Source organism: Microcaecilia unicolor, chromosome 1 (assembly GCF_901765095.1).
Source record: "Microcaecilia unicolor chromosome 1, aMicUni1.1, whole genome shotgun sequence".
NCBI lineage: Eukaryota > Metazoa > Chordata > Amphibia > Gymnophiona > Siphonopidae > Microcaecilia > Microcaecilia unicolor.
In genome coordinates, this window is record NC_044031.1 from 342,594,916 (window position 1) to 342,620,083 (window position 25,168).

General features: G+C 45.3%; 1 protein-coding gene across 1 annotated transcript in view; it reads right to left on the minus strand.

The window, feature by feature from the left end:
* Window positions 1-25,168, minus strand: part of TGM4 (transglutaminase 4) — a 172,678-nt gene that overhangs the window by 91,633 nt on the left and 55,877 nt on the right. The window contains exons 3-5 of the mRNA XM_030209285.1: window positions 23,233-23,339; window positions 21,580-21,712; window positions 12,041-12,159 (exon numbers count right to left, since the gene is read on the minus strand). Of these exons, the coding sequence (XP_030065145.1) occupies window positions 12,041-12,159; window positions 21,580-21,712; window positions 23,233-23,339 (359 nt within the window). The remainder of the gene's footprint in view (window positions 1-12,040; window positions 12,160-21,579; window positions 21,713-23,232; window positions 23,340-25,168) is intronic.

The following is a 25,168-nucleotide window of genomic DNA, read 5'->3' on the forward strand; positions in this document are numbered from 1 at the left end:
CTTTTCAATAGTAGCTCATGGTGAAATACATTCAGGTACACTTGCCCAAGATCACAAGGAGCACTGGGATTTTAACCAGCTACCTCTGGATGTCAAGACCAGTGCTCTAACCACTAAGCCACTCATACAGGCCACATGATTACACAGTCTTGCAGAGTATTTGTAAAACTTCTGCTCACTCAGATATACATTTAAAAGGATGCCTTATAGTGAGTTAGAGGCTATTTTCTGTGAGCTGGTTAGACACAGGCAGGGCAGCAGAAAACACATTTGGAGTAAATATTCTAAGCGTTTAAACCACTCTTGCTAGTTAAATCACCTGTGCAAGGCTATCAGGGAATATTTAGCAGCACTTAACCAGACAGTGCCACTGAATATCCCTTCTAACCAATTAAGCTGAAACCGGCTATTATGTGGGTGATCTGGGGGAGGAGAAAGGGTGGAGTTGACACCTATCCTGTAAAGTGCCGATATCCAGCACTTAACTAGATATGTTAACCGGACAAATTGGACTGCATAAAATACAGTCCTATCTTTGCCCAGTGCAACTATCCAGTTAAGAGCTGAATATCAGATAACTTCTGTCTGTCCACACATACCTGGATAGGCCCAGCACTGAATATCTGGGAATAAAGCCAGTGGTGGTGAAAAAAACTTGCTGACCATGCCAGCTGGATATTTACCCCATTTCTTTCTTGCTGGTTGTGAGACCACTTCATAAGAAAATTGGTGGCCACTGATGTCCAGTGATCTTTTTTATAACAAAACATTGATACAGACTACAAAAATTCAGGATTTCTCCTTGCTCTGGTTCTCAGTGACACCCCCTCTATTTCTTCACTTTTTTTCATTGTGTTTTGCCAGCTTTCTCCCTGCAAGTTTTCTATAACCCCCCTATTTTCCACATATCATACAGCCACTGCTTAATACTATACTACCACCTTTCCCATCCTCTTTTCCTGTTTCATTTTCTCTTCTCCTTTTGCTTTTCTATGTCCTGATTCCTTTTCTATTCCTTTTTATGTATTTATTTCTCTAAACATACTGTATAAAAATCATAGTATCAAAAATGTTGCCCACTTGATGAACAACAATTAATAAAACACTAATTTTCATAAGAACAATCACAACATTTAAACAACATTCAGCCCTCACACATTCACATAAAACAGACTCCTCAGAGTCCACAGTTTAAAAAAGCTATTAAAAAGATATACAGGCACGGAGAAAGCCCTAGTACACACCAAGCTTACCTGTGATACTGGTGGAATGCTAAGACATTTGCCATGGGATAACTGAAGAAGATGATTTGTGGTATATGGACTCAATTATCTATGAGAAAGTTTGTCTTTAAGGCTGGAAATGATATAGGCCCTCGCTTTCTCATAGATAATTGAGGGCCTATATCATTTCCAGCCTTAAAGACAAATATCAAGATCATTTCACCAGGGAAATGATCTTCATGCGCATCCATGCAAGAACAATCCAAATCATAGTTACCTGATGCTAGGGTCCACCTTGGGGGTCAGCACCCAAGAAAAAGATGGCAAAAATTAGGTTCTTACCTTGATAATTTTCTTTCCTTTAGTCACAGCAGATAAATCCATTAACTGATGGGTTGTATCCGCCTACCAGCAGGTGGAGATAGAGAACACTGAAAGCACAAGATGTTCCTGGACGCCCAGCCCCCTCTGCCTTCAGTATATGAAATTTCCAAAGCAGAGTGAATAAGAAAGGCAAAATAACATAAACTTTCCTCACAGACAAGAAACGCCCCTGAACCAGAGCAATAACCAAACAAAGGAGGGACGTTATCAACCTCCTGCAATAAAAAACAGCATGTAGTAACTCTGATAGCTTGTCTTCAAGTACTCCTGATGAGGCACAGTGTCTGTATGCAACATCTGTACAAAAACTTAAGTCAGACAGGGAGGGATCATGGATTCATCTGCTATGACTAAAGGAAAGAAAATTATCAAGGTAAGAACCTAATTTTCCCTTCCTTGTCATGAACAGCAGATGAATCCATTAACTGATGGGATGTACCAAAGCACTCCCTAAGTAGGGTGGGAACAGGCAACTCCGCGAGCAAGCACTTGCGCTCCAAAATGCGCATTCTGTCGCACTGCCACATCCAGCCTGTAATGCCGCATAAAAGAGAGCTGAGAAGCCCAGGTCGCCGCACGATAGATCTCTTGAAGAGAAAAGACACCTGTTTCAGCCCACAAAGAGGACATTGCCCTCGTAGAGTGCGCTTTACAAGCTTCAGGTGGCGACCGCCCTGAAAGCAGATAAGCAGAAAAAATGAGTTCCTTAAGCCAGCAGGCTATAGTGGCCTTAGATACCGGAACCCCCCGTCAGGGACCTGCCAACAGAACAAATAAACTCATTTGACATCTGCAGATACTGCCACAGAGCCCTGCGGACATCCAAAAGGCGCAATTGCCCAAAGGAATCCGGAAACTCCTCCTTACAAAAGGAAGGAAGAAAAATGGGCTGGTTCAGGTGAAAAGCTGAAACCACCTTAGGCAGAAAGGAAGGCACCGTACGAACAGTTACCCCGGACACCGAAAACTGTAGAAAAGGATCCCGACAGGAAAGAGCCTGAAGCTCAGACACTCTTCTTGCCGACGTCATTGCCTCTAAAAAAAACTGTCTTGAGAGACATCCTTCTCAGAAGCCCATTTAAGAGGCTCAAACGGAGATCGCTGGAGTGCCTACAACATGAGCCCCAGGTTCCAAGCCAGACAGGGCGACCACAAAGGAGGATGGAGATGAAGCGCCTCTCTGAGAAATCGGACAATATCTAGATGAGCAGCAAGGGACAAGCCGGAGACTTCCCCCCAGAAGCAGGCCAACGCTACACGTTGACCTCGAAGGGAATTGTAGGCCAGGCCCTTTTGTAGCCCGTCCTGCAAAATGTCCAGCAAAAGTGAGACTGTCGCCAGAATCGGCGAGATAGACTTTGGAGTACACCATGCCTCAAAAGTGCGCCAGGTCCGAGCATAAGTCGCAGAAGTAGACCGCGTGCGATCCTGCAAGAGTGTGGCAATAACCTATTAGAATAGCCCTTGTCCCTCAATTGTGCCCTCTCAAGAGCCAGGCTGTAAGACCAAAGCGGCAAGGATCTTCCATAGTCACCGGACCCTGAACTAACAAGTTTGGAACCCGAGGCAAAGGAAGAGGCGCATCCACCAGCATCCGCCGGAGATCCACATACCACGGATGCCTTGGCCAATCCGGGGCAATGAGAATCACCAATCGGTGCAGGCGAATCTGAAGTAGTACTTGCCCTATCAAGGGCCAAGGAGGGAACACATACAGGAGGCCCAAGGGTCAAGGTTGAGCCAGGGCATCCAACCCCGCCGAGCGAGGATCTCTCCTTCTGCTGAAAAAGTGAGGGACTTTGGCGTTTACGCTTGACACCATGAGGTCCCAGCCTGGAGTCCCCCATTTGGCACAAATCTGAAGAAAAACTTCTTCTGCTAGTTCCCATTCTGCCGAGTCGATCTGATGTCTGCTGAGGAAATCGGCTTGTACGTTGCTCTGACTGGCTATGTGAGCCGTGGACAGCAGCTCTAGGTGGCGCTCAGCGCAGACGCAGATCTGAGATGCCTCCGCAGCCAGGGTCCTGCACTGAATGCCGCCCTGACGATTGATGTAGGCCACTGCTGTCGTGTTGTCTGACAGAACTTGGACAGGAAGACCCTTCAGCGTCCTATGGAAGGCTAGAAGAGCCTAGAATATCGCTCTCATTTCTAAGCGATTGATGGACCATCCCGCTTCCGCGGTGGACCACAGACCCTGAGCATAGCGTCCCAGGCAATGAGCTCCCCAGCCCGAAAGGCTGGCATCCGTTATCATCAGACACCAAAAAGGAAGAGCCAGTGGCATCCCCTGCCGCAGCATGCTGTCGGAAAGCCACCAATCCATACTGCGCTGGGCCGCAGGAAGCCACCTTAGTCTGCGTTGGTATACCTGGGAAATCGGAGACCATTGCTGAAGCAGAGCAAGCTGCAGTGGCCTCATGTGAGCTCTCACCCAGGGAACCACCTCTATGGTGGCCGTCATCGATCCCAGGAGCTGAACAAAGTCCCAAGCTTGAGGGCGAGGCATCCGCAGGAGCAGGCGAACCTGATTCTGAAGCTTGAGACGCCTGCTGTCAGGAAGAAAAATTAACCCCAAAGCCGTGTCGAACCGGACCCCCAAATACTCAAGAGTGAGAGAGGGTCAGGTGACTTTTGGGCATATTGACTACCCAGCCCAGAGTCTGAAGAACTAAAACAACTCTGGCTGGCAAGTCAGCTTTCGTCTGCCGAATCCGCTCTGATGAGCCAGTTGTCGAGATAAGGGTGAACTCTGAGAAAGGCAGGCACCACTACCATCACCTTGGAAAAAGTCCCAGGGGCAGTTGCCAGGCCAAACAGCAAGGTGTGAAACTGGAAATGCTGGATCAATACCGCAAACCGGAGAAACCGCTGATGCGGTGGCCAGATGGGAATATGCAAATAAGCTTCCTTGAGGTCCAGAGACGTGAGAAACTCTCCTGGCTGTACCGCCGCAATGATGGAGCGCAGGGTTTCCAGACGGAAGTGTCGCACTCCTAAGGCCTCGACTCTGCGTAAGTTGAGGACAGGTCTGAATGACCTGCCTTTTCTAGGCACCACAAAATAGATGGAGTAGCGACCGCAGCTGCATTCGGCGGGAGGAACCGAAACCACCGCTCCGAGCTTTAGCAACACCTGCAAGATCTCATTTACCGCTGCCTGCTTGACGGCAGTGCCGCATATGGACTCCAAAAAACGTGTCTCCCACCAGGGCAGCGAATTCTAGTTGGTTACCTTCTCTGATCAGGTCCAGAACCCACTGATCCGAAGTAATCTTGGTCCACTCCTCGAGAAAGAGGGAGAGATGACCCCCTACTGCGGGAACCGACAAGTGGACAGGAGCCCCATCATTGTGGAGGACACCCCTGAATTCCTGGACGTTGCCCGGACGCCGCAACGCATTTGTCCGAACGAAAGGAGTTCCTCTGCTGGAAACGGGTACATTGACCAAGCCCCGCAGAGCGCCCCAGGCGATACCTGCGAGCTTCGAGAAAACATGGCCTGGAAATGAGGGAAAAGAAGGACTTTTGGAAGAAGGCCTCAGCCTATCCTTAGGCAACAGTTGGGACTTAGAGTCCCCTAGGTCCTTAACAATCTTCTCCAAATCCTCCCCAAATAAAAGAAGGCCCTGAAAGGGTAACCTCACCAGCCTTTGTTTAGAGGCCATGTCAGCCGCCCAATGCTGGAGCCAAAGAAGGTGGTGGGCAGCAACTGCCACCGACATCTGCTAAGCCGAAGCTCTGACCAACCGCCTGCTGCAACCAGGAAAGGCAGGCCTGGGCTGCATAGGAACTGCAAATAGCCGCCCGTAAGGACAGGCCCGAGATTTCAAAGGACCACTTCAGTGCGGATTCCAGCTGCCGGTCCTGCATATCTTTCAAAGGGACCCCTCCCTCCACCAGGAGAGTAGTCTTTTTAGTCACAGCCGTGACTAACGCATCCACTTTAGGCATCCCAAAGAGGGCCAACTGACTTTCACTCAGAGGATAAAGGTGACACACAGCCCTGGCCATCTTCAAGGGACCATCAGGGTCACACCACTGAGCTGAAATAAGCTCTTCGATGGAAGCATGCATGGGAAAAGCCCGAGAAGGCTTCTTAGTACTAGCCATCCGAGGATTAAAAGAAGAGGCAGCGCCTTCATCAGGATCTTCAATACAAAGGGCTTGTAAGGCATCAGAAACTAGACCACAGGGGAGACCAGGGTGAACAGTCCCCCTCAGACGGGGTATGCACTTGTCTACACTTAGCATCAGCCAAAAGCTCGGGGGAAGAAATAAAGTCTCCAGCAGACGCTGGGCTATCAAGAACTGGAGGCAACCCAGTCCAAAAGGAATTGTCAGGAGCCTCAGGCAGTGCACTTTTTAACATAAAAGCCTTATGCATCAGCAGCGCAAATTCAGGGCAGAAAAACTCACCCTGTGCATCCGTCCCCACATTGGGGGAAGCGGAGGCAATAGCTCCTCTAGAAACCTCAAAACGAGGCGTCCCCCTGCAGTCAGACCCCTCCGCAAGCACAAGGGTTGAGTCACGCAGCGCCTCCAAGATGGCTCCCGCTGCCAACTCCATTGGGCGGGAAGAATCATCGCCTGCCATGCTCGTGCCAGCATTAACATCAAGGCAGTATGTGCTGCAAAGCCCTGCTGCTGATCTGCGTTTCCCACAGTGGGAGCATTGCTTAACTCCTTCAGCAGCCATCAAATACAGAAAACATAATGGCGCCTTCGCGCCAAAACTTACCCTGCACAGAGAGCTGTCAGCGGGAACCTCCCCGGAGGAGCTGGGCACCACTCTCACCTCAGGAGACCGAGTCAAACAAGCTTCGGTCAAGTTGCATCGAACCAGGAACGCTGGAGAAAGTCTCTCTCTCTTTTTTTTTTTTTTACTGTGAGGAAAGTTAGAGGCAGGCAGCCACAGAGGAACTCTGGGAGGAGGGGGAATGGGGTAAGGCAGGGACAGGGAAAACCAAGTATGCCTTTAAAGTGGGCACCACCAGCCACAACACCCCCCGCTCTACTGGCAAAGCACAGGAGCCACCCCAGGCAGAAATCCAGGAGCTGAGAAAGCGACGTCCACACCTGCTGGGAGATAGATATACTGAAGGCAGAGGGGGCTGGGCGTCCAGGAACACCATGTGCTTTCAGTGTTCTCTATCTCCACCTGCTGGTAGGCGGATACAACCCATCAGTTAATGAATTCATCTGCTGTTGATGGCCAAAACCGCAAATAGGATGCTAGGAATTATTAGGAAAGGAATGGTAAATAAGACCGAGAATACTATAATGCCTTTGTATCTCTCTCCGTGGTGCAACCTCACCTTGAGTACTGCGTTTAGTTCTGGTAGTCATATCTCAAAAAAGATATAGCAGATTTAGAAAAGGTTCAAAGAAAAACAACCAAAATGATAAAGGGGATGGAACTCCTCTAATATGAGGAAGGGCTAAAGAGGTTAGAGCTCTTCGGCTTGGAAAAGAAACATTTGAGATATGTTCCAATTTGTTGATGGACCAGGAAGCCTCCACTCTCAACCAGCAGCCCTGTGCAGAGTGGTGGAGATAATGGGCTCCCAATCCAAAAAGGCTGGCATTGGAGGTGAGAACACACCAACTTGGAGTTGGTAAGGGCAATCCCGCCTGAGTGTGCACAGGGAGAAGCCACCAAGTCAGACTTTGTCTGGCTTGAGGCATCCATGGCACCAGCTGGTCATAAGTTGATTACTGCAATAGTATTTTCATTGGATGCAAGGTCCAAATGCTGAAAAAATGTCGAACCGCCCAAAACATGGCAGCCAGACGTATTTTTGGTAAGTCACGGTTTGAGAGCGCAACACCTCTCCGTGTAAAATTTCATTGGCTCCCTATTACTGAACAAATAAATTTCAAAGTCCACACAATGATTCATAAGATTATATAAGGAGAATCCCCAGGCTACATGTACAATCTGATTGACCTTCCATCCAGAAACGGCTCTAAATCTTCTCGAACTTATCTAAACTTACATCTTCCCAACTGTAAAGGACTTAAGTACAAAACATATTATGCATCCAACTTCTCCGTCATAGGCAACCAACTCTGGAACGCCTTACCAAGAGCTATTCGAACAGTCAATGACCACTTACCCTTCCGGAAGCTGCTAAAAGCTTACCTCTTCAAGCAAGCCTACTCAAATGACCTGACTTAAATTAGGAGTCCATCTGCACTACCCGAATCAGACCATAAAGACAGAACCTGGAATATGCTCCCCTACTTAATCCTTTCTAAATTCATCCCTCTTCCAACCCCTCACTATACATTCTTCCATAATTAACAACACGCTTTCCCAATACACACCCTCCTCCCACTTCCCTACCTCTACCACCCTCCTCTCTTACCCATCTTATTTACCCACATCTAACTGACCACCTCTTCATACACAATATTACAATTGTTATCCATTCTATGTTACTTTGTAAACCTGTTATACTATGTAAGCCGCATTGAATCTGCTAATAAGTGAGAAAGTATGGGGTATAAGTGTTACAAATAAATAAATACAAGTAAATAAGTCCCCGAGAACGAAGACTACTGGCTCAACAGGGATGAATGTAGGGGCCGCATGTGGAATTTTGCCCAAGGCAGAACATCCAAGGTTGCCGAGATAGAACCAAGAACCTGAGCTTAATACCACACCCAGGGGAAGGGAAGAGAGAGAAGCCTGAGAATTTGCTGTTTGAGCTTGAGCTGATGATGCTCAGGCAGGAAAATCTTCCCCACCTGTGTATTGAAGCACACTCCAGAAACTCCAGGTGGGGATGAGATGACTCTTGTTTTAATTACATAAGTACATAAGTATTGCCATACTGGGAAAGACCAAAGGTCAATCAAGCCCAGCATCCTGTTTCCAACATTGGCCAATCCACATCACAAATACCTGGCAAGATCCCAAAAAAGTACAAAACATTTTATACTGCTTATCCCAGAAATAGTGGATTTTCCCCAACTCCATTTAATAACAGTCTATGGACTTTTCCTTTAGCAAGTCATCCAAACATTTTTTAAACTCTGCTAAGCTAACCGCCTTTACCACATTCTCTGGCAACGAATTCCAGAGTTTAATTACACGTTGAGTGAAGAAAAAGTTTCTCCAATTTGTTTTAAATTTACTACACTGTAGCTTCATCGCATGCCTTCTAGTCCTAGTATTTTTGGAAAGCGTGAACATTCACATCTACCCGTTCAACTCCACTCATTATTTTATAGACCTCTATCATATCTCCCCTCAGCCGCCTTTTCTCCACGCTGAAGAGCCCTAACCACTTTAGCCTTTCCTCATAGGGAAGTTGTCCCATCCCCTTTATCATTTTCGTCGCCCTTCTCTGCACCTTTTCTAATTCCACTATATCTTTTTTGAGATACGACGACCAGAATTGGAACACAATATTCGAGGTGCGGTCGCACCATGGGCAATATAAAGGCATTATAACATCCTCATTTTTGTTTTCCATTCCTTTCCTAATAATTCCTAACATTCTATTTGCTTTCTTAGCTGCAGCAGCACACTGAGCACGTATCATCAACAACGACATCTAGATCCCTTTCTTGGTCCGTGACTCCTAACTTGGAACCTTGCATGACGTAGCTATAATTCGGGTTCCTCTTTCCCAAATGCATCACTTTGCACTTCCTCACATTAAACGTCATCTGCCATTTAGACGCCCAGTCTCCCAGTCTCGTAAGGTCCTCTTGTAATTTTTCACAATCCTCCCACGATTTAACAACTTTGAATAACTTTGTGTCAACAGCAAATTTAATTACCTCACTAGTTACTCCCATCTCTAGGTCATTTATAAATATGTTGAAAAGCAGTGGTCCAAGCACAGACCCCTGGGGAACCCCACTAACTACCCTTCTCCATTGAGAATAATGACCGTTTAACCCTACTCTCTGTTTTCTATCTTTTAACCAGTTTTTAATCCACAATAGAACACTACCTCCTATCCCATGACTCTCCAATTTCCTCTGGAGTCTTTCATGAGGTACTTTGTCAAACGCCTTCTGAAAATCCAGATATACAATATCAACCGGCTCACCTTTATCCACAAGTTTGTTCACCCCTTCAAAGAAATGTAGTAGATTGGTGAGGCAAGATTTCCCTTCACTAAATCCATGTTGACTTTTGGTTTTTTCCATGGTCCCAGGATGCACTGGGTGGGGCTGGGCGGCGGCGTCAACCCAAGGAAGAGGAGGGAGGCAGGCTACCTCCCTCCTCCAACAAAGGTAGGGGGGCTGTGAGGGGGTTCTTTTTTACGCTGGACCACCAGGGATTCCATCGACAACGCTGGGGGGGGGGGGAGTTGGGGTGGGCTGGAGGTCTGCCAGACCTCTAGCCCCCCCGTTGCTGGGAGGGAGGTTTGGCCGGCGGCCACTGGACCACCAGGGACCATTTTCTGGGGGTTTGGGGGGGCTGGAGACCCACCGGATCTCCAGCCCTCCCTGAACCTGGGGAGGGGGGTCATCGTCGGGGGCGTCATTGGGGGGGGCATCGGAGGTCTGCCGGACCTCCAGCCCCCAGTTGGCAGTTTTGCTTTGGGGGGAACGGGGGCCTGCCAGCATGCAACTGCATGCTGTACAGGGCTCACCATTCCTCCCCAATGATCTGCAAACCCTAATGCCAGCTCGGAGCTGGCGTAGGGTTTGCCGCAGCCAGCGACTCAAATTTTGGCGCGCTGACCACTGATCATTGGCGATGAATGCGCTAAGCCCTGTTTAGCATGCATTAGCATGCTACTTGCGCAAAGAGCCCTTGAGCGCGTTGTTTCATGCGCTCGAGGGCTCTGATCATGGGGCACTAGCAAACGCCGGCGCTAGTATGGCGCTAGCAGCCTCTAGTGCCAGCGTTTGCTTTTGATCATCTGCCTGTCAGTCTTCAGCCTTCTCACTCCCTTACTTCAGCTCCTTCTGGCCACTCTCACACTCAAAAATACATATACTTTCACCTGCTTCTGCTCCACTCTCAACTGACTAGCAAGCTGTTGCCAAGGCAACCAGGACTCAGCTTGCTCAGCTGTTGTCCCATTGTGATGTCACTATAGAACCATTATTTTTTTCCCTCTGGAGGAGCCTAGTTAAGATTATTTTAACTCCTTAGGGTTACACTATCTCTAGCATTTCTTTTACCCACGTCCTCCCTGTGTGTGTGCCACCTGCTGGGCTCTTCATTTAAAGACAGCCTGAACTGCTTTAATTTCCTTTATATGGACTTGGTAATTTGTACCAAGTTAAGCAACCCCAATCATTTATAAAAGTTGGCTCCTATGTGGGGGACAATACACCTCAGGTAGGAGAAGTGGGAGTGGGTGTGCCTCACTTCTGGCAGGACCTTCATTGCTTGCGTGAATGACCCCTGTTCAGGGGTGTGCTGGTAAATTTTTAACAACAGGCTCTTTCTCCGGACGTAGCCAGCTCTGCAGTTGAAAGGGCTAGGGGTGGCCGGGATGAGGGGGAGCAACACTTGCCTCTCTCTCCTCCCTCCCTTCGTGCGGGCATGCTAGGCATACCTTTGCTGGCAGCCAATAAATGGACTGCCACCACTCCCAACGACTTGCTCTGAGCAGCATGCTGAAACTTGTCACACATGCTGGAGAAGTCCCAGCCTGCTGCTCAGAGCTGGAAACAAGGAGCGGGGAGCAGCAGCAGTCTATTTACTTGGCTGGCAGGGCTCAGCATCCCCACCAGCAAAGTAAAAGAGAATTCAGCAGGGGGCCCAAGCCCACATTTTGGGAGCCAGTTGTTAAAGTAGCCATGGAAGACCCTACTTTAACAACCGGCTCCCAAAATTCTTAAAAACTTAACAACTGGCTCTTGCGAGCCTGTGAGAGCCTGCTCCAGCACACCACTGCCCTTGTTCCAGGATGGGATAGAGTGCAACTGAAGGGAACCAGTACGGAGATTACTATGTGCTGATACCTGGCAGTAAACAGAAGAGATTGATAAGTAAAATAGAACTGAACTGTGATTTGTATGTCCTGATATCGTTGAAGAACTTGTTTTCTGACATGCTGACCACCTAAAAGACTATACAGTTCAAGTTATCAAATTTATGAACTGCTTTTCAGGTTGCTGTTAGTAAAACAAGTTGAATTTTCCTGCAACTGGGACTGCTGACTGGTGTGCAAGAGAATGAAAGAGTGCACAGAGAAAGAGTACCTTCGGCCTACTGGAGTAATTCCGGCCCTGGCCTGCGCCCAGCTTGAGTGATCCTGCCAGTGGGAGCTCTGTGTGGCAGAAGTATTCTGTGTGACCCCAGACTCAGGTGAGGTTGGAACAAAACCCTGGAGTGGAGCTGAGCCGGAGGTGTGCCCGGGGTTACAACATATTCAGCTGAGACACCACAACTTCTCCCAACCCAAATATATTTATACTTTATAATTTGATTTCTTCCTGCTCATAGTTTACCTGCCCATAGTTCCACGGTCTTCCAGAGATGTGATTTTCTGAACCGACATAAATGTATCCAGTGTCATTTAAAATATATTCCCATCTTTCAGACTCATTGGGCATGAAAACAGTGTCATCTAAAGGAAATCCAGAAACAAAACTTCATTTTTTATCACATTCAGTAGTTTATTTTTATGCACCACAGCAGCAGCTGAAAGCATTCTAATAATTACATTAGAATTAAAATTCAGAGATAGGAAGAAAAATGGCTCTTAAATGCTAGAATCCCAACCCCCCCCCCCCCCCCCCTCGACCTCCTGCTTAGCATCCCCTTCTCTTTATCTTGACCCCCTGCACAGCATCCCTTCATTTTCTTCCCCTGTCCAGAAGCTTCTTTTTGTCTGTGCTCTGCACATTTCCCCCTCAACAGTATCATTCTGTTTGATCTTTTCTCTGCTCTGCCTGAACAGTTTTGTATGCATGTTTACATTTATTTGTATTCATATTATATAGTTCAAGCTAGCATCAGCTTCCTGATAGGACTTGTAACCTCTGTTTTCATAGGTTGCCAGTTGCATGTGACCCATTTCCTCCAGTCACGTAGAGACCTGTCAGGTACATGCTTCATTCCCCCCGCCCCCCCCCCCCCCCCCCCCCCAAGCACATGCTCTGATTTTATTGGTCATTGACTTCAGCCTCTACTCTTATGGATAGAAATCTCCATCTTGGGCTCAAGAGCAAGCTATCCTCAGCTCTCTGTCCCTCTCTCTCCAAAGTGGCCATTATCCTCTGCAATTAAACCATTGTCCTTTTACTAAAACCAATATCCGATGTACAGTTAGGTTTTGTTACGCTGTATTAGATAGTGGAGCTTGTAGATGACATTTTCTTGTTTAGATAGAGAGTAATCCAATGTTTTACTTGAAAGAAGTGTCGAAGTTACAAAAACTACTGTGTTCACCTCAGAATTTGCATTACTGTAAATTTGCTATATCAAGGCTTAATAAACATATTTCAAAATAAAAAAAAGGCAAAAAAAACACATACTCCTTGTATTGAGCCCTGCCTCTATCTAGTCAACATGTCTGTTTTCCAATAAAGTTCAACTTCCACCTCGGCAATAATTCAGAATCCATCTCGCTGTCACTCAACAACCACTTAGTCGGTCTGGCAGTCCACTTGATTGGCATCCAGCTTCAAGGACTCACCCTGCCTGGGTATAACTCTTGTTTTTCACTATCAGCATGCGGTAAGTTATCTGTTTCACTTATTTGCAATAAACAGTTGAAAATTAAGAAAGCAAATATTCCATAGATGATGGCTTGTTTTAGCCAGCTGTATAAATAATGCATGGATATGCATTGTGAGATCAGCACACTCACAGTGTCTGCTCCATTTGGTCCTTAGTGGAGCACATGATCTGGTGAGGGACATTATGGTACTGGGGCCGCTTGATAACAGTGATCATAATATGATCAGTTTTAATATCAACCTTGAAGTAACTATACACAGGAAGTCAAATATGTTAGCGTTTAACTTTAAAAAAGGAGACTATGATAAAATGAGAAGAACGGTGGAAAAAAAACTTAGGGGGACAACTGAGAGGGTAAAAACTGTACAACAGGCATGGACGCTGTTCAAAAATACCATCTTGGAGGCCCAGGCCAAACATATTCCACTAATTAGAAAAGAAAGACGGAACTCCAAAAGACAGCTAGCCTGGTTGAAAAGTGAGGTGAAAGAAGCTATTAGGGCTAAAAGAAATGCCTTCAGAAAATGGAAGAAGGAACCGTCTGAAAATAACAAGAAGCAGCATAAGGAGTGTCAAAGCAAATGCAAGGCGCAGATAAAGAAGGCCAAGAAAGATTACGAAAAAAAGATAGCATTAGAGGCAAAAAAACATAGTAAAATTTTTTTCGGTATATTAAAAGCAGGAAGCCGGCAAAAGAATCGGTTGGGCCGCTGGATGACCAAGGGGTAAAAGGGGCGATCAAGGAAGACAAAGACATAGCGGAGAGATTGAATGAATTCTTTGCTTCGGTCTTCACCGAGGAAGATTTGGGTGGGATACTGGTGTCGGAAACAATATTTCAAGCGAACGAGTCAGAGAAACTTACTGACTTCACGGTAAACCTGGAGGACGTAATGGGGCAGTTCAGCAAACTGAAGAGTAGCAAATCTCCTGGACCGGATGGTATTCATCCTAGAGTACTGATAGAACTGAAAAATGAGCTTGCGGAGCTACTGCTAGTGATATGCAATTTATCCTTAAAATCGAGCGTGGTACCAGAAGATTGCAGGGTGGCCAATGTAACGCCCATTTTTAAAAAAGGTTCCAGGGGAGATCCAGGAAATTATAGATCGGTGAGTCTGAAGTCGGTGCCGGGGAAAATGGTAGAGGCTATTATTAAAAACAGTGGAGAAGTGGCCTAGTGGTTAGGGTGGTGGACTTTGGTCCTGGGGAACTGAGGAACTGAGTTCAATTCCCACTTCAGGCACAGGCAGCTCCTTGTGACTCTGGGCAAGTCACTTAACCCTCCATTGCCCCATGTAAGCCGCATTGAGCCTGCCATGAGTGGGAAAGCACGGGATACAAATGTAACAAAACAAAAAAAAAATTACAGAGCACATCCGAGGACATGGATTACTGAGACTGAGTCAGCACGGCTTTTGTGTGGGGAAATCTTGCCTGACCAATTTACTTCAATTCTTTGAAGGAGTAAACAAACATGTGGACAAAGGGGAGACAGTTGATATTGTATATCTGGATTTTCAAAAGGCGTTTGACAAGGTACCTCATGAAAGGCTACAGAGGAAATTGGAGGGTCATGGGATAGGAGGAAATGTCCTATTGTGGTTTAAAAACTGGTTGAAGGATAGGAAACAGAGAGTGGGGTTAAATGGGCAGTATTCAAAATGGAGAAGGGTAGTTAGTGGGGTTCCTCAGGAGTCTGTACTAGGACCGCTGCTTTTTAATATATTTATAAATGATTTAGAGATGGGAGTAACTAGCGAGGTAATTAAATTTGCGGATGACACAAAGTTATTCAAAGTCGTTAACTTGCGACAGGATTGTGAAAAATTACAGAAGGAACTTACGAGACTGGGAGACTGGGCGGCTAGATGGCAGATGACTTTTAATGTGAGCAAGTGCAAGGTGATGCATGAGGGAAAAAAGAATCCGAATTATAGCTACGTCATGCAAGGTTCCACATTAGGAGTTACGGACCAAGAAAGGGATCTGGGTGTCGTCGTCGATAATACACTGAAACCTTCTGCTCAGTGTGCTGCTGCGGCTAGGAAAGCGAATAGAATGTTGGGTATTATTAGGAAAGGTATGGAAAACAGGTGTGAGGATGTTATAATGCCGTAATATTGCTCCATGGTACGACCGCACCTTGAGTATTGTGTTCAATTCTGGTCGCCGCATCTCAAGAAAGATATAGTGGAATTGGAAAAGGTGCAGCGAAGGGCGACTAAAATGATAGCGGGGATGAGACGACTTCCCTATGAAGAAAGACTAAGGAGGCTAGGGCTTTTCAGCTTGGAGAAGAGACAGATGAGGGGAGACATGATAGAGGTATATAAAATAATGAGTGGAATGGAACAGGTGGATGTGAAGCGTCTGTTCACGCTTTCCAAAAATACTAGGACTAGGGGGCATGCGATGAAACTATATTGTAGTAAATTTAAAACAAATCGGAGAAAATGTTTCTTCACCCAACGTGTAATTAAACTGGAATTCGTTGCCAGAGAACGTGGTGAAGGCGGTTAGCTTGGCAGAGTTTAAAAAGGGGTTAGACGGTTTCCTAAAAAACAAGTCCATAAACCGCTACTAAATGGACTTGGGAAAAAAACCACAATTCCAGGAATAACATGTATAGAATGTTTGTACGTTTGGGAAGCTTGCCAGGTGCCCTTGGCCTGGATTGGCCGCTGTCGTGGACAGGATGCTGGGCTTGATGGACCATTGGTCTTTTCCCAGTGTGGCATTACTTATGTACTTATTTTTCAAGGTTGGTTGTATATTCTGGGGTTTGCTAAAGATCTTCAAGTCATACCGCCATGATACTAGTAACACCACCAGGAAATAAAATTGTTGTAGGGTCTGTGAGTCAGTACACATTCACAGGCTCAGCCAGGCCCCTTCATATGGCACAGGTTTTCTGCTATCAAGGAACTCCTTCTGAGTTGTAGAACTGCTGCAGGATCTGTGATGGGAGTAACTAGTGAGGTAATTACATTCGCAGATGACACAAAATTATTCAGGGGCGTCACTTCGCAGGAGGAGTGTGAAAGATTACAAGAGGACCTCGCGAGACTAGGAGATTGGGCGTGCAAGTGGCAGATGAAGTTCAATGTTGACAAGTGCAAAGTGATGCATGTGGGTAAGAGGAACCCGAATTACAGCTATGTCATGCAAGGTTCCGCGTTAGGAGTTACGGACCTAGAAAGGGATCTGGGAGTCATCGTGGATAAGACGTTAAAAACTTCTGCTCAGTGTGCTGCGGCGGCTAAGATATTGCACAGAATGTTGAGTATTATTAGGAAAGGGATGGAAAACAAACACGAGGATGTTATAATGCCGTTGTATCGCTCCATGGTGCGACCGCACCTCGAGTATTGTGCCCAATTCTGGTTGCCGTATCGCAAAAAAGATATAAAGGAATTAGAAAAGGTGCACAGAAGGGCGACAAAAATGATACCGGGAATGGAACGACTTCCCTATGAGGAAAGGCTGAGAAGGTTAGGGCTCTTCAGCTTGGAGAAAAGGAGGCTGAGGGGTGATATGATAGACGTCTACAAGATAATGAGCGGACTAGATGTGAAGCGTTTGTTTACACTTTCAAACAATAACAAAACCAGGGGACACAAGATGAAGCTAGAATATGGTAGATTTAAAACAAATAGGAGAAAGTTTTTCTTTACTCAGCATGTAGTTAGACTCTGGAACTCGTTGCCGGAGAATGTAGTGACAGCAGCTGGCCTTAAGGAATTTAAAGGGGGTTTGGACAGATTCCTGAGGGGAAAAGTCCATTGAACATTATAAAAAAAAAAATTTTTTTTTTTTTTTTTGGGGGGGGGGGGTTTGCTGGGTTCTTGAAGCCTGGATGCTGGGCTTGATTGACCCTTGGTCTTTTCCCAGTATGGCGGTGCTTATGTACTTATGTGAGCGTGTTTAAGCCCCATACTAATTTTGTTTCCTGCTGCTACTGATGGTGCTGCAGCTACTGGGTAAGTGTGATGTGTAACATCAGGGCAGGTGCTCTGCTCACCCTTCCTGTCCTGGTATTGAGTGTACACCACTAAACAGCTGAAGATTTCTGCAGGAATTTGTGGGTGACTTCAAGTATTGCAGTGTTGCTGGCCATGGGGATTTGCAGTTTCACAGAGGTCTGCAATATACAAATGCAGTGATTTTCACTATTTTTCAAGGAGGGGCCACATTGGCAAAAGATGTCAGTATGAAATCCAGAACCACTACCAAATAAAGTGGCTGGTGCCCAGTGTCCTAGGCAATGAAACAAAAGGAGGTCTCCCCACAACAATCAATTCAGCCTGGCTATTCAAGCACACTTAGATCAATGTGTAACAAAAATGAATTCTGATTCCTCAGCCTTGCTCTCTCCCTGAGGCCATCTTGTATCCCCCAACAAACACTCCCCTGAAAACATTCTCCCCAACATACACTCTCTCTCAACTTATCTTAGCCAGTCTCAGTTCCTATCAACCTGTCCCCTATCTCAACAAACCAGATCTCCACCCTTTTTTCTTATTATTCCTCATCTTACAAAAAATCTTGCTGCTGGTACCACCACTGGGATAGCTGTATCATGTGCAGGGCCAATACAAGGGTATCTGATGCCCTAGGCAAATCTTCAGCCATGTGCCACTCCCCCACCTTCAGGGATGGTCAAGGCCTACCTCCCCCATAGACCAGAATCTCCTTTCCCCCCACAGGCCAGCATTTCCTTTTCCCCCTCCCTAACCAACCCCTGTCCAGAATCTCCCTAGCCCCTCCCCCCAGATCCAGCATCTCATCACCCCTTCTCTACCCTGGTCCAATGTCCAGCATCTCCCCTTCCTTTTCCCCTGTCACTGTTATTATACATCTTCTTGGCTGCTCCAAAGGTACTCAGCACTAACACGGGACCTTTCACTAGAAGCCCACATTCAAGCACAGCCATGTCCCAACTCCCCTCAACAGGAAATGCATCAAGGGGAAGGCGGGATGCAGCAGCACTTGACTGTGGGCCTCTACTGAAAGGTCTCCACTAATATATTCACAACACACTCACACTTAATGTAGCAGGTAATCACCAAATACACAACAAAATCCTTGCAAGTATGGGGGGGGGGGGGGGTTCTGAAGCTTTTATCTAAAGTTTTGGCTTGAAGCAGAACCTCAGTGCTAAACACACCCCACAGAGCAAAATGTTCCAAGCTGGAGGCTACAGCTGTACAATCATTGGTTCCAAAGCTTCAAAAGCCAATTACAATTCAGCCAAACACTGTACAAAAACTCCACTTCCATTTCACTTAGTTCAAAGATCTCCCAGCTGCAAAAGTCTGAAACATCTCAGTCCCCTTCAGAAAAAAAAGAAGTCACCACCTTGGCAGACATCAGCTCTTACAAACATCAAAAACACTTCAACATACGAACTAAACAATGGAGCACTTATTGAAACTCCCTCCAATTCACACAAAGCTGAAGTCTCCAAAATTCCACCCGACAAGGGACCCTTGTTTCACTTTCCGTTGACTCAGGAGTTGTATTTCAGGGAACTTGACATTACAAAATGGTGCCTGCACCTGACATCTCCAAATAACCACTATGAGTTTGAATTTAGTGATCAGCACTGTTATTTTCTAGCTCTGCCTTGACTCCGCCCATGGATTGTCCTAGACAATGCCACTGAAAATCACTGACTGGCCCCAGTATGTACTAGTTATCCAGGTAGCAATGCCTGCTACCCAAACATTAGCTTTGAAAATCGGGCTTAGAATCTTGCCAAACACATAGAGCCACTGGCAAAGTGGATTCCATAATCTGAGTCTCATAACTTCTCCTAACATTCAGAACAATGGTCCATCTAGTCCAGTATTCTGCTTCCAGCAGTGGCCAATCCAGGTCACAAGTACCTGACAGAAATCCAATTAGTAGCAACATTCCATGCTATCAATCCCAGGGCAAGCAGTGGCTTCCCCCATGTCCATCTCAATAACAGACTATAGACTTTTCCTCCAGGAACTTGTCCAAATCTTTTTTAAACCCACATACATTAATCACTGTTACTATATCCTCCAGCAATGAGTTTCAGAGCTTAATTATTCTTTGAGTGAAAAAATATTTCCTCCTATTTGTTTAAAAGTATTTCCATGTAATTTCATTGAGTGTCCCCTTGTCTTTGTACTTTTTGAAAGAGTGAAAAATCGATTAACTTTTATCTGTTCTACTTCATTCATCTCCCTCACCCTAGCCCTCCCACTCTTCTTCCTATTATTCCCTAGTTTTTTTTACTAACTCTCTCCCCTTTCTTCCAGCATCTTCTCTATCTCTTTCTTCCCTTCTGTACAGCACCCTCTATTTTCACTCCTCTGACCAGTATCATATCTCTCTTTCTCTCACCCCCTCTGTCCCTGTCACCCTACTCCCCCTCTTATTCAACATTCCTCCATGTCCATTTCCCTTATCTCCCTACTCCTCGCATGTCCAAATATCTCCTCTCCGTCCCCATCCCCATTGTTTTATTATCCCTCCATGTCCAGCATCCCCCTGTCTTCCTACTCACCCCATGTCCAGCATCTTCCAATATCCCTTTTTCCTCTCTTCAAGCCAGCAACTTCTCCTATCCCATTACAGTATTTCCCCTCTCATCCCCCCATCCCAATTCAGCATCTCCATTCTGTCACCTCATGCCTCTATGCCCACTATATTCCCTTCTCTCCTCCTTTGTTGTCTGGGCTTTTTCAGCCAGTGGCAGTGAGCATTTTACTGTCCGCTGCCAGCGTTATTCCTAGATATTCAATGCTAGGCCATGCCCGGGCTTCAGCATTGAATTTCCAGTTTTTGCACAGCCAGTTAAGTCGATATTCAGCACTTAACTGACTATAGGTTACCGCATACAGGTAGGACTGATTTTTATGCGGTCCCATTTATGCAGTTAGTCTGTCCGGTTAAAGTTCTGAATATCAGCAGTTAACCTGCCAAGTGCTGACTCTGCTCCCAGAACACCCCCAGCATAGCCAGTTTCCACTTAGGTGCTAACCAATAATTTTCAGTACTGATAACCGGTTTAGTGCCACTGAAAATTAGTGAATAGCCCTGAACAAGCAATTTAACTGGTCAGCGGCCGTTTCTGGCCAGATAAATCATTTTGAATATGGATCCCATAGAGTACATGCACACATTTACATATACTGTGCAGCAGATAATATCTGTGTCAGCATTTGTACACTGTTGGGGCAGGTTCTGGGAGCCTATTTTATAAAGGCGCATAAGTGATTAAGTTGGTATTATAAAATAAAACTCATATGAAGATTTCCAACTAATTAGTTACTGTGTGCCTCAGTGGTACAACTCACTATACAAAACTTTGAAAATAGCGAGAATTACAGCATCAACCTCATCATTGGCTACAAGGATAATTATTTTCTAACAATAACTTTTACCAGTTTATAAACTTTTAAATGTAGATAAACTTAAGGTATTTTAAAATATTCATCTTAAATCTTTCTTTCAACTCAAATTTCATAATCACTGCCGGTTCAGGACTAAAGATCCAACATGGCTGCCGAGATCACCAATACTGACCAGTAAAGCTGGTGAATTCTTTGAATAGGGGACCATTGAAATAGCTCGTTTAAGCTAAATTTGAGCAGACATGTCAGATCTTTAGTCCCTACCAGCAGTAATTATGAATTTGAATTGAAATAAAGATTTAAGATGAGTATTTTAAAATACCTAAAGTTTATTTACATTTAAAAGTTTATGAATTAATAACAGACATTGTTAGAAGATAATCATCTGTGTAGCCAATGACAAGGTTCGTGCTGTTATTCTTGCTATTTTCAAAGATTTGAATAATGAGTTGTACTGCTGAGGCATACAGTAACTAATTAGCTGGAAATCTTCATATAGGTTTCAGTTGAGTAGATCGATTTCCACAGATAGTTTTTGTTTTGCCACCGCTGATAAGGTATTACAAAATAGGCACCTGTTTGTACTTCTCACATAAGCATCCTGTTATAAAATTACCCCCTTACAGGACAATACTGTAACCAGAGGCCTATATTTAGGTGCCTAGAGGGTGTCCATATAGCACCTATCCTATAAAGGAAAGTAGGCACCTTCTGTACGTTGTGCGCAGGTGAGTCCCAAATATGATCCACCCAGCCCCCCCCCCCCCATGTATACACCCACCTTCAAATACACAGTATGCCAGTATTCTACTCATTTACATACATAATTGGTGTGTAAAGTGTTAGCACTTTGTTTATAGAATTTACCCCTTAGTGTACTGATCAACAAACATCTTTCTGTGAACATGAAGTACCTGCACACCATGGATTGAACAGAATGTAGAAGGCATTGTTTTCAGGCGTGTAACACTTATTATCCTGTGTTATCACAGAAAGGCAGTATCTTCCCACGATGGCATCCGCTGGGCTTTTCACCCTAATAAAGCACTACAGGAATCAGAAAAATGCTAAGTATCAGAGAAATGCATCTTTGAAAACTGAAATGTGAATAACAATGCAGCAGTCAATATACTCCTAATTTTTTCTCCAACTCCCAGCATTTCAACTTTCCTCTTTCTCTCTATCCTCTTACCTCTCCATCTCTATTCACTTGCAGGCTGATGCTCAAAACTCCTGCAGTAAGCCAATAGCGCAGAAACTATACTGCCAGAACAGTGCAGAAAACTAGCTCGCCAATGCTCAAAGGAAATGGTATGCAATTCATATGTGCGCTGTTAAAGTGAAAGCAAGGAGGGGGATATGGCTTGGCATATGTGCAGAGTTTTGTGGTGACCGTATCTCTTGTGCACATGTGCCTGGCAAAACCTGAAAGCAAAGCACATGCTGTCATCTGTTTTCTGCGCCTTTAATATAAGCATTTCAAATTTTTTTTTATTTGGAAGGCTTATATATTAAAAGCAGAAAACAGGTGCCAATTTTGGTGTGCTTTCATTTTTGGGTTTGCTCTGACTCGCGTACATTCATTTCTCACTACCAGCACTTCCTTCTGTTTCCAAATTAAATAAAAAAAGGCAGATTTTAAAGAAAGAATCATGAGAAATCCTCTCTTCAAACCCCCTAACTCCTCCTCCGAACTGACGTTACTTTTTACAGTGGTAAGGCGGCTTTGTTTTGTGTGCTGTTCTCTGAACATTGGGAGGGAATAGGAAATGACCTCATTTACACCATTTGACTGCATTAGCATGCTATTTGTGCTAATCTTTGATATGCTCATTGTTTCCCACGTTAGAGCCTCTGAGCATTCTGCGTTCACTAATATAGGCGCTAGTCTGGCACTAATGGCTTCCAGCACCCGCGTTTGCTTCTGAGCATTAGTTAAGGATGGGCTGTCCTATGCATGGACATAGAAAATTTCAACATCATATCGTTTGTTGTTGCATGTTCTTAACAAATGAAAATGAGCAAAAAAAAAATCATATTTTGTGTTTTTCATTGTGTGCACTATTTATAAAGACGGCACACTCTTAACAACGTTGCCCTCAGCTGATCTGCAAGGCTTCGTTCTGTGAGTCTGACGTCCTGCACATACAACGTGCAGGACGTCAGAAACAGAAAGAATAGGAAGCCTTTTGCGAGGAGGACCTCGGCTGGCGGGGGGGGTTGGGGTCCCCCGCCAGCAAAGGTAGGCGGGTTGGCGGCGGGAGGGGAGTTGAGTGGGTCGTCGGCAGGGGGGCCAGGGCCCAGGCCCCCCAGGCCCCACATAGCTACGCCACTGTGTTGGACAGTACTGAACTGAAATTCATAGGAAATACAGAACTGCAGTCTACAAAGGAGCCACAAGAGGGGGAAGTTTCCATAGATGAAAAATACAGTCGCGCAGAGAGGATATTGTAACTCAAAAGATCAGTAGTTAAGACTCCAAACTGCTGTGTTCTATAAATTGACCAGGGAAACAATGACCTAAACCTTTTTTTACTTTCTCTTTCAAGTTCACATGTAAGGATTACCTCATTCCCGCTTTTCTTAGAGATGACAGCTTTCCAGCGGTTTGAATCTGAGGCAGACTTCAATTCAATTCCTACAAGGGATTCATTGGCCAGGCTTGGCTTTTCTCCTGCCAACGTTCCAACACACAGTAATGAAAAAGTTAATTCATGTTGAATTAAACCAGAAATTAAATAATAGCAGCTATTTATTGCATACCTTTAAAAGCTACTGTATTATTTATTCATAACTGAATCCAAGAGAAAGATGTTTAAAACATATTAACTTATTTTCCAAATGATTTAAAAAAAAATTTTTCTAGGGAAAAAAAAGGCAAAGATTGACAACAAAGAAAAGTGTAAATGAAGAGAAATGTATTAAAGTAAAACAGGGAAAGAGAGTTAACCCATTGGATCAATGGCAATGGTGTGCACTTTCAATTCTCAAGCACAGATTCTGCTCTTCATGCTGGTTGGCTCTAGAGAAGATGCAGTTGAAGTTGTCCATAATCCCTGGGAAGACTAAGGAAGCCCCAGCCTTCGCACAACAGTGACACCTAGCAGCCAGACCCAAAGTGCACTCATATCAGGTTCTCGAGGGAGCCATGGTCTGTAGACTCTTAACAGAAGAATAGTGCTAGAACAACACTCACCGTACAATCAGCCCTATAGTATACGAAGACTGTAAAACTATAACAGGAAGGAAAAAGCCTCAGAACAATCTGGATACCACTAACAAAATGTTTATGTGCTCCAGCAATTCAATCATGGGCAAAAACTTTCCTTTCAATGAAGTTTATCAAAATTCAAAATAAGTAGAAAATGTATCTGTGTTTTGTACTGATTCTCTAGTTCCGACGGTGGCCTGCATTTCAAAAACTGCATCAGGGAAGTGTGGGAAAATACATGTTCAAAGATAATGAATGCTGAAATTATTTTTGAACAAGCAACGTGTCACGTATAAGCATACATTGTCTCATACTTCCCTGATGCAGTTTTCAAAATACAGGCCAGTGTTGGAACTGGGGAATCACTTTGTGCAAAATCAGAAAAGCCCTGTTGGTTATAATCAGGGCTTCACGAGAGATCCGGGGAGTGATAGTGGGAGGACGGGAAATTCACATCAGCATATATGCAGATGACATGCTGTTTTATGTCAGTAACACCCAAGAGAATATGTCTAAAATTGTACAAATCATTTTGAGACTTTTGGTAGCTTTTCTGGGTTAAAGATTAACTACGATAAATCTGAGACCCTCGCCATGAATGACACATACAATCCCAATCACTGGCATGACTTTCCTCTGGGTTGGGCTCATGGCACAATTAAATACCTAGGTATACACATACGCCCAGACCCTCAGGTGATGTACTATAAAAACATTGCCCAGAAAATAGAACTCATTAAAGACCTTTGCCAGCGATGGAAGGATCTCCCATTATCCCTTTTCGGGCAGGTAGCAGTTGTGAAGATGGTACTCCTCCCAAAGCTCTTATATGTTATTCAAACTTTGCCAATCTGGATTAAACCCTTGGACAAGTGCCAGTACAAAAGCATTATTCACCAATTTATATGGCGGGCTCGCGGTCCACGTATTAGTCATGCTAAATTAATCCTGTCCAGGGATGGAGGGGGCCTGTGCCTCCCGGACCTCTGTATGTATAATGTTGCAGCTATCCTGAGATGGGTTCGTGAGGGAATGGGACTGCCTTCCAAATTTGCACCATCGGCCTTTGTGGAGGGATGGTGTTGCCCATTTACCTTTATCAATCTTTTAGATGGGCGCATCCTGGTGGGGGGGGGGGGGAGCAATGCCAACCCTTTCGTGTGCTGCGTTGTGCCTGGAGATGGTGGTGGACAAAAATGGAAGGAAACGCATGCATGTCCCCATTCCTCCAGTTTGTGGGGAATCAGGGTTTCCACCTGGGTTGGATTCTCCCAGATTCCAGGAATGGCAGA